This window comes from Myzus persicae, unplaced genomic scaffold (assembly GCF_001856785.1).
Source record: "Myzus persicae strain clone G006 unplaced genomic scaffold, MPER_G0061.0, whole genome shotgun sequence".
In the NCBI taxonomy this organism is placed as follows: domain Eukaryota; kingdom Metazoa; phylum Arthropoda; class Insecta; order Hemiptera; family Aphididae; genus Myzus; species Myzus persicae.
This window is the reverse complement of record NW_019103933.1, coordinates 765,021-775,980: the sequence shown is the minus strand read 5'-3', so window position 1 is coordinate 775,980 and position 10,960 is coordinate 765,021. Positions and strand designations below refer to the sequence as shown.

General features: G+C 29.0%; 1 protein-coding gene across 1 annotated transcript; it reads left to right on the top strand.

Annotated features, from left to right (window-relative positions):
• Positions 1-607: 607 nt before the first annotated feature.
• Positions 608-10,078, top strand: LOC111036559 (carboxypeptidase B-like). Its single transcript, XM_022318622.1, has 8 exons — positions 608-1,350; positions 5,558-5,814; positions 5,895-6,003; positions 6,396-6,557; positions 7,223-7,424; positions 7,484-7,670; positions 8,251-8,434; positions 9,206-10,078. The coding sequence occupies exons 1-8, from the start codon at positions 1,107-1,109 to the stop codon at positions 9,409-9,411; spliced, it is 1,551 nt and encodes a 516-aa protein (XP_022174314.1). The 5' UTR covers positions 608-1,106; the 3' UTR covers positions 9,412-10,078.
• The last annotated feature ends 882 nt before the right edge of the window (positions 10,079-10,960 follow it).

Genomic DNA, 10,960 nt, shown 5'->3' with positions numbered 1-10,960 from the left:
AATATGAGAATACTACAAATCAAGCGATATGTGTCACAACTTCATACTTAATATATAGATAATACAAAAAAGTTATAACGTAAACATTAAAAGATTTAAAAAACGAATTATATCATTTTAATATTAGGAGGATTATTGATATGTTTGTAATCCGAAAAAATGTGGAAAGGAAAATGAATAGTGACTACCATTAGTTTCTTTGGGGGGGGGGGGGGGGGATTAACGGCAGAGAAATATGGAATTTCATTTTTGGACGAAAGTCATGGTCGCTTCCGGTTCCATTATATTGTCGGCAAGATACTAGTTCCTTCGGAGATCATCATCGCGGTATAGTATACGTATACATATAAATATATTATAATCGTTTTTATCGTACCACGGTGCAGTAGTATAGTACTTAGGATATAAATTACCAGCCCATATGGGGAGGATGTGCATTACACACGAATAATCGAATAAATCACGGCCCGGGACGTCGCGTCTTCGTCGTCGTCGTCCAGAAAGAAAGTAAGACACGACTCTATACCTACCTACCTACTAATATTGATAATATTTAAACGGCATAATATATACGCGTGGTGAATCGCCCGTGACGACTGTATACCTGCGACTACCATCTCGCGGCCGAAGCCACCGGTGCCGGCCGGTGGTGCTGTCAGTTCACATCGACGCTCAGCGCGAGACGCACCACACGAGCGTCCCAGACAGGCGCCACGATTATAACCACAGTATCGTTGCCTACCTGAAATACGATAAAATAATAATAGGAAGCCGAGGAACCATATCATATTAGTGATATATTGATAAATGCTATGAAGACGTCGAACGTCGGCGCAGCGGATTTGGACGGCGGCGGCAGCTAGAGAGACACCGTCTCGTCATTTTATTATATAGGCCTCAGTCGCGATCGACTTGTTTTTGTGACATGCAGACCGGAAAAAAATCCTGACCGTCCGGTATATTATTATAATTATCATCATAATAATATATTTTTATAATAACCGTTTTGTGCGATTTAAAGTAATTGTCCAAGACAATAACGTTTTTGATAGTGAACGATTCGATCGCGTGTTCGATATTATAATAATATTATTAAGTGTGACGAAATGAAGTTGACGCCGCTGCAGTGGCTCGCGGTAGCGGCCGTCATCGTCGTCGTTGCGGTGGCCGCCTCGCCGACTGCAGACACTCCGCCTGCCACGGCCGAAGCCGCCGCCGATAAGGCCGAAGATGACGACGACGACGACGACGGTGGCGGAGGCGTATTCCCGTTCAAAGCTCTCCAACTGTACAACACCGTGGCCGGTTACCTGGAATACATCTTTGACATCGTCATAGCACCGATCACGGGTAAGTAATGGCTGCAGGTTACCGGGGGTGAGCTACCGTGGTTCTAGTTAAGGCTATAACTGTGCGTTCATAATATGCACTTCGAAATAACTATAATGTAGGTAAACACTAAATGCCTACACGGCATTTTCGTCCCATTTTAAAATATCATTAGAAATTGCTTAATTTATAAAAATTAATTATATACTATTATGATTTAATTGTATTTAAATCGTAATACAACATTGGTATATAATGTGGAAGGTATATATTCTATAACTTTCGTGTTTTACTCAGAAAATTTATTATTGATACAAAATGTATGTTATAGATTAAAAAAAAATGTATTGAATTTTAATATTTGTAAAAAAAATCAAGTATTAACCTATATTATTTCAAAAGTATTTCTCTCGATTATTAGTGTTATTATTTTGATTTATTTATTATAATTGCAAGTTTATTTGCTTATAATTGTGAAACATAGTTAGTGAGAAAATAATGGTAAAAAATTAACGCAATGGTAATATTATATTAGATTGAAAACGAATGTTACTTTAAAAACAAAAAAAAAATGTTGTGCCTATAAATAATAAATACCATATTGCCTACATTTAAATCAGCCCTGTTAAGAGTGGCAGCGACTAGAAGTTGCTCAAAGAACGGTTTCCAAATTTTAAAGTAAATAAATATACTGGTCAACTGCGATCGACGATCGTGATGTTCAGTCATGTTTTTAGTACTTCATGAAATTGTTTGTAGCATTGGATAGCAGATGAGCAATAAAATATCCAAATTGAATATAACTGATTTCGAAAACAATGAAAAACAAACCCAAGGAAATTAAGTGATGAAAAGAATTTGTTATAGGCACTAATAGTGAACATAAGATGCTTAATAACGATTAACGGTTTATCATTGGTAATCGGTTACAAATTTAACATCACGGCACACCATTATTTTGAGTCGAGCAAAAGACGAGCGTTCAACACCTGATCTCTTTATCGTGTCCAGCTATTATTTTTTTATTTTTCAATCTCCTTCTTTTTCACTACCCCGCTCCTTCCCACACACATGTACACACGCACAAGTCCTCATGTTCATTATTCCTACTGTAACAGAATATATTTTTTTTTTTATTCAATATTTTACAAGCATCATTTGTTTTTACTTTTTATTGTCTTTTGATGAGTAAAACCATACTGAACGTTCGATTAATTCAAACGTTGTTGTTAAACTACTAAGGACAACAATATATTATTAGGATCCTACTTTTTAAAATTATATTATAAATTTAGTAATGAAACTTACAAATCAAACCAAACACGGAATAATATTTGTGTGTGACCGATGATCATTGACAAAAACTCTATGCATTTGCCTTTTTCTTAAAACCAACACAATCACTAATTAGGTATATTATATACCAATTTATTTTCAGTTTGTTAAATTTTGAAAACACACTCATCAATCATTAGTAGGTACCTATATAATATCAGAAAATACGTCGATTTGTTCAATCATTAGTTAGAAGTTGTAACCTGAATGTTCTACACTTTAACAAAGTGTAATTAAAATAGAGTTAACGATTTACATATTGCCATTACCACTCTTATAATGTATTATTATTAATTGGTATTTTGTATTTCTTATTTCTTTATAATAATTATGAAGATTTTAATTTTAATAATTATGATATACATTCGAGTCATTATAAAAAAATATTCACAGAAGATTATTCTATTACGATCATTTAACATAGGTAGTAACCCTTCACAGTTATATTGTTTAAATTAATTTGTATAAAATTGTAATATAAACGTATCTACTATCTTTAATATATTAGAAACGCCAATTACCCGTTGCAGTTGAGGCATAAAAAAAAAAATTTTTAAGTAATACCTTTTAAAATTTATAAAGTATGAAAGTATCATAAGTAAAAACCATGTACCTCCCTTAAAAAATAATTGCAAGCATAATAACAGCATAACACGTATTATTGTCAACTTTTAAACGCTACCATTTCAATACTTTGTAATACAAAAATAACACATTATATATATTATATTATTATTAAATTACAACTGATGATAGTTATTGCCTTATTGACATTAAATATTTTAGATATTTATTTAATCTATGAAAAGATAAATAAATTGGCTATAATATATATATAATTATGCATTAGTTAAAATATTTTTATCAATTTATAAAGTATAAAAATTGTTTTGATGAGGTTGAATTCACATTTTTTTGTGTCAACCACTGCCAACATCTTCTGCGGATGCTAAAATAAAAAATAATCATTTTAATATTCAAAAATATGAGCAAAATCTATCAAGAGTTTCTATTAAAATCAGTTGTCACACAAAAAATGTATAAAACAAGCCAAATAAAAAATATTTAAACACGCTATATTAATTTTTATTTTATTTTATTTATAATAAACCGTGACTGTCGTAGGATCCATATTGTTTGCCATAAAATACATACTAAATATTGTAATAACTTATACTTTATAGATAACAAAAATATTATAAAAGGTATTTAATAATACATTATCAATTGATGGTCTTCATTCTTGTCTCATGGTGCTATAGTTTACACTTTACAGAAAATATTATTATTGAAATAAATAAAAGTAGAATATAAATATAGTGCGTTCTATTATGATGTAATTATATGTATATGAGTTGTATACTTGTTTAATTTTATGAAATTAGCACTTCGAATTCGTTTCGAAGTTTTAGCGATAGATTGTTATTTTTTATGAATAACAATTGAACTCAATACTAAATTATTTTTATTGACCCATTAATTCGATATGCACATTGTTGATGGTCTTCAATAGCTTAATGGTGAATTAAGAATTTAGATATCTACCAAATAGATTTAAATTCTTGATAGTAAAAATAGTGCCATGTTTTTATGGACACAAAAGTTATCATTTATATGATTCAAAAAAGGTTGTTCAAAGCGAAAATTAAGTCAATTTTTTTAATACGTAAAAATAGACAATGTTACCTATGTTTATGTAACACAATTCACGCTTATAAACATAATACGTATAAGTACCTAACAATTTAAATTTAAAATAATATTAGTGTTAGTCTTCTTAATACCAAGGTAGTAGGTACTATAATAGTGATATTGGAGCTTAAACTTTATACCTTTTAAATTAGGTGGCATTTTTGAGAAAATATAAGGATCTCGGAATAAAATTGGCTTGCAGATGATATTTAATAATAGTAGGTACTAGGTTCGTTTAGTCAATAAACATGAACTTTAATGATTGATAAATGAAATTCCATATGCGTCAAAAAGTATGCCCATCTTAAAATTATTTATATAATATCAATACATTGGTTCAGAAGTTTACTTTTTAGAGTTGTCTACTGTATCTACATCGGTAAAATGTATGCACTAAAATTGTATTATTTCATGCAGTTTATTTGCATGTGCATTTTTATTACTTCTACAATTATATTTGATTATCTCTTCGAATATTTACATGTTATAAGAGTATAATATGAAACAGAGTGTATGTTTAAACAATATATTAATACCTATGATGATTTATTATTACGTGCATATTACACTTTATACTAGAATATTATTAACTGTCACAATTAATAGTAACAATTGAATACGAATGGTTGAATTATATTTTTTTGAATTATTAATAAGTAAAGGGTGTATTACCTATACACCACTACACTATACAAATATTATTCTTCAAATATTTGCAATTATGCATAAATAAAAATTTACGTATCCAGCCAATACCCACGTTTTAAGTTTCTAAACATATGTTATATACAACATTTGTGTCCGTCTTTCCGTCAGTTAGGGACCATACATAGTTACGATTGTTAATATTAAGTTATTTATTTATGGTCAATACTATACATAATTAGGTACTATACCTATTTAAGACTATTTTTGTTAAGATTTTGCAACTGTTCTTTTCAAAGTAAATTTGTACTGGCCAAGACCTATTAAAAAATATCAACATTTGAGCATTCAATATAGATTTATACAACTTTATAGCTATAACTATGTTAAAAAAAACTGACACCAAAATATAAGGGCTACCAAATTCTTCTTAATTTTTGCATGGAATTATAGTTTATTATAAAAGTATTATAAAATAGGTTAATAAATTAGAAATTTAGCACTACGTACTAACTACCGATGTTATCTTCAGTGTTATTTCTTTGTTATTTCATAGGCGGTGTATCAAACAAGAAACAATCACCCAGTCGAGTCTCGTACAAGAAATTTCAAATTATCAGAGTGTTGCCGTCTGATGAGGATGAAGTACTTGATATAGAAGCAATGTCCGAAGAACCAGGAGTGCAAGTTTGGATGCCTATACGATTGAATAAAACAGCAGATCTCGTATTACCACCTAGTGTAGCCAGAGACGTCAAACGATTTCTAACACAAAGAGAAATCAACTTCATTGTACTCAGTTCCGATCTAGAAGTATGTGTACAACTTAATTATAAATGTAAAATGTAAAAAGACAATTGACATGGTTTGATAAATTGTTTAATAATTATTAGAGAAGCATTAGTAAACAAAATCCTAAATCGCCGTCTATTACTCAAAAATCAGAGTTAAAAGCAACAAAAGGTCATGTAATGACTTGGAACAGATATCATCGTTATCAAGGTAAAATGGACATCAAACAATTAATAACTGGATAGAAATATAAAGAGAATGGCTAAGAATATCAATCTACATATAGAAAAAATGTTATTATTCTGTATTTATTGGTAATATAATTATACCTACAGCATTTTTAAATTTTTTTTCTATATGTAGTAACGTGACTAAGCTAACAAATTTTATTTATTTTTACGTTGATGATATATTTATACTATACAAACAAAAATAATTTTTTTAAGTATTTATTCTTAATAATTGGTACCTATAAATAATAAATAAAGCTGATTGTAAATTCAACATATTTTACATCAAAGAGCTACTGAATGATAATATATAAATATATTAATATTAATGATGATACTGATGAATATTTGAATATTTCTGAACATTTTCAGATATTCTTGACTACTTAATGTATTTATCAGAAAACTATCCTCATTTGGTGGAATTGCTGCCTATAGGAAAAACTGTGGAAGGCCGACCACTAAAAGTAGTAAAAATATCAAGTGGACAAACTAGAGAAAACGTTGTCAAGCCAGCAATCTGGATTGATGCAGGTAAAATGCATTAAATAAGAAGTACATTATATTTTTATTTTTAAGTTTTAAGCCATTTATGGTGGCATCTCTAAGAGATTCCACCCTTCTGCCATTCATAAAGTAAAATTTTTCACTTCACACCCATGGTTTTGAATTGTTTTCGAATTTCATAAGTTATATTGCTGAATCATTTTTTTAAAAAAACCTGATTTTTTCAGATAGCTACGGTTTTAGATATTGGATTTAGTAATACGTTGTCCGTATACAATATAATACATCGATTAAAATCAACATTTTTATAATTCCCACTCATCAGCTTAAAATAAAATAAAAGCCAAAAAGACTTAAGCAAATTTGCAACAATTAAAATCTATTTAAATAGTAGGAATTAAATAACAACGTACCTAAACAAGTACTTAATTATAAATCATTTAAACCAAATTTGTTAGTTTAATTAAAGAAAATATAATGAGACTAATTATTAAAATTAAATATTTTGAATCAAAATTTAAACGTAAATGGTTTTTCATTAAACAAACATTTAGTGTATCGTGTAGGTATCTACTAGTTGCATATTTTTTCATGTTAAGTGAAAATCCAAAACTTTAGCTATTACTTATTAGTTTCGTTTTTGATAATTTATATTTGGATTATACAACGTCAATTGATATTTTCGGTGATAGGAATTCATGCCAGGGAATGGATATCACCAGCTGTAGCATTATTCATTTTAAGGCAATTAGTAGAAAATAAATCTTACAGAACATTGATTTCGGAGCTCGATTGGTATATTCTACCAATGATAAACGCAGATGGTTACGAGTATAGCCATACTGTCGATCGTCTATGGAGAAAATCTAGGACTGCAGCCATAAAATCAGGAAGGTAAAAATAATAATAAGTTGACATTTTTTAAATATTAAATTAAAATACATTTTTTTTAGAACTCTGTGGGATATGTCATATGGTTGTGAAGGTGTTGATTTAAATAGAAACTGGGATTGGCACTGGGCTGGAGTTGGCGCTAGTCAAGACCCATGTTCTGACACTTTTGCTGGATCACACGCTTTTTCGGAACCAGAAACTAGAGCAGTATCTGATTTTATATTAGACCACAGGGATAGAATACAAGTAATTATTGAAAAAATGTATTGTGTTTCACAAGTTTAATTTTTAAATTTAAAGCTATAAAAATATAAAATAAGCATTTTTTAATCGAATCATTGCTGATAAGTGACTGCTTGATAATCAATTTCATTATTGTCTTATAAAAAATGGTTTAAAATTTTTACGTTGCAATAATTTCATTGATTTATGAATTGCCGTGTTGTACACTTATAGAATAGTTTTGTAATGATAGTGCATCACACAACTTTAAACAAATACTTATACTTTATACTTTTATAGATATAATAATAATATGAAGTAATAACATGTTAGTTTATTTTTGTAAGATACTGTAACAGTGCCTAATAGATGTTTACAATATATTATTATGCATTTAAAAACAAAAATAAACGATTAGATATCTTTATACGATGTCTAAGGAGTTGGAATAATATTTTATATACTTGATTTTCAAAATAATAAAATAGCGATAAATCATAACAATATTGATACTTACGTAATTTATTTCGAGACAAAATTATAAACATATGTGAAATCGCAGCACTCTTCTAGTTACTTGTTCCTTAATAATAAATGATTTCAGGTATACTTAACTCTACATTCTTACTCACAAATGTGGCTAGTACCTTGGAGTCACACAAAAAAGCTTGCAGATGATTATGATGACATGATGTACTTGGCGAGACAAGCAACTGAAGCAATTCAAAAAGTACACGGTTCAATTTATCAACTCGGCACTACTCCATCACTGCTTTACACTACATCAGGTACATAATATATATAATCGAATGTGTAGTCTTCACTGGCTGACTAAGCCTAAACTATGATAGCTAGAGACTTGACATTTTCATGGTACTTCCGTATCATCGTGGTAGGCCGTAGGGGTATATTTTGTATTTGTTAATTATGCTATGGGCGAAGTTGGGTTATTCAGCTGGATGTTTGTCTGTCTGTAATTAATAGACTCAAAAACTGCTGGACCGTTTTCAATAATAGTTATACCAATATATTTGTTAATTTTTTCAACCCTTATAGATACTCTTTTGGATTTTTAAATGTTGAATAAGGTTAAATAACATAAATATTATCAAACCAATTTCAAACTAAATAGTTAACTGTAAAAAAAGAGGAGATTCCATACGCAAAATTTAAAAACAGGAGCTTGTATTGCACTTTTGCCACATGACAAAAAAGAGAATAACAATTTTCAAGAATTTGAATAAATATACGTTATTTAAGGAAAAATTGGGGTGAGCATGCTTGGTGGATCACTTTGAATAATTTATACAGGATTATCTAATACTATCTTGTTATTTTGTAATCCCGTCTATTCGTAAAAAAAAGGAAAAATATATATTTCCTAGTAAAAGAAAAAAATTAACTAATAAAAAAATATGATATTAATAAAGAAATTTTAAATTTCTAAATAGCAATATAATATTACATGCAGCTATAATGTTTAATCACATAAATTGTATAACGGGTAAATAATAAATGGATTTAACAACCAATATATATAGGTGCATTATTTGTTTTAGGATCTTCGGACGACTGGGCCAAAGGGAAAGCCGGCATAAAATACAGCTACACGATAGAACTTCCAGACAAAGGAATGTACGGGTTTCTGTTGCCAGCTGAGAAGATTGTTACAACAGGAAAAGAAATATTTACAGGCATTAAATCTATAGCAAAATCAATATTGAAAATTAACAGCATGAAAGAGAAGACTAAATTAAAAGGATGACATATTAAACCTTTTGTCTTGACATGAAATTTAACGAGAAAACGACTTTCGATTGAATTCAAATACAGTTAAGAACAATTGAAATAAACTGGCCAGATGAATATGTTCAAAACTACTTTACTTTATCTTAACTGTGAAGGTAGCTTTGTTCTTGTATAAAATACATTAATTAACAAAATCCTAACCATTATTCATATTTTGTATTATAATTTACAAGCAAATAGTCCAGGTTAGGTTAGATAATTAAATAATTAATTATATTTTATACTTACCTAAGACTTAGCAATAATCGATTCCAATGTGAAAACAGATTAAAGATGTGAAGTCATGCATAATATTTAATTAAGAAGTATAGAACCCACAAATTACAGCTATTCTTTACATTTTTGCTAAACAATCTCAAAACTTGAATCTACAAGTACCTAGCTGGGACTGATCATATTACACAATGTGCGAAAAAAGTTATATTAGGTATGCATTATATATTTAATACATAAATACATAATATATATAAATATACACCCATACCTAATATAATGGTTGTATTTTTAAAAGAATATATTATAATATAATGTATTCAAACTTGAATTAAGGCACCTAATAAATTATTCTATTACATATGTATATAAAAGTGTATAACGAGCTAAAGTACTCCACTTTGAATAATTGTTGTTTACAGTTATTTTCGGGAAATCACACTGATAAATTCAATATTGTTTATAGTTTAACATATGTGAGTAAGCTTATTGTATACTTAAAATAATTACCTTTTCGCATCCAAATTGCTGCACTTGGTCATTTCCAGCGTTGATAGTCCAATTTCTGCACTCGGTCATTTTCAATTGCTCTGAATAACAGTGTTGGTCTTTTATTTTAAGATATTGAACATTTATATTTATTATATTTAGTACAACTTTAGTTACCTACTTTATTAAAATAATATACAAATATACAATACCTATTGAATATTTATAACAAAAATAAATGACAATTGTACATATAAGACACAAAAGTACATATCTATTAATTATTATTATCGTTCTATCATTATCTCATATACAGTATTATGTGCAACGAACCAATTATTTGGGCCAATAATTAGCAAATAATAATTAAACTTGTTTTCGTCTATCGCTCAAATTTACAGGTAGGTATTTGTGTACACAGAACGTTAATAACTGTAGGTAAAGTTTCATTAAAGTCACGATATGGTTAGGTATAGGATATTGGTTGTCAATTGGAACATTTTTAATACAAAAATATTAATATTCTAAGATGAAAAACAATGTAATCGAAAATGCTAAATGTCGGTAACAACTGACTTAAAAGCATGCAACCGAAAATGGCCAAAACCGAACACCTTAAACCCATCGAACACAACGAAATATTCAAAACTAGGCAGAGAACTGCTGATTTAAAACATAAAGATTAAAAATATTTTCAAAATTATCTTAGGATTCACAGGTGTACAAATTGAACTTTCAGAATAATAATGTTTAATTCCTAATTTCTGATATTGTTAGCAGTGTATCTGGGAGACAATGTATCG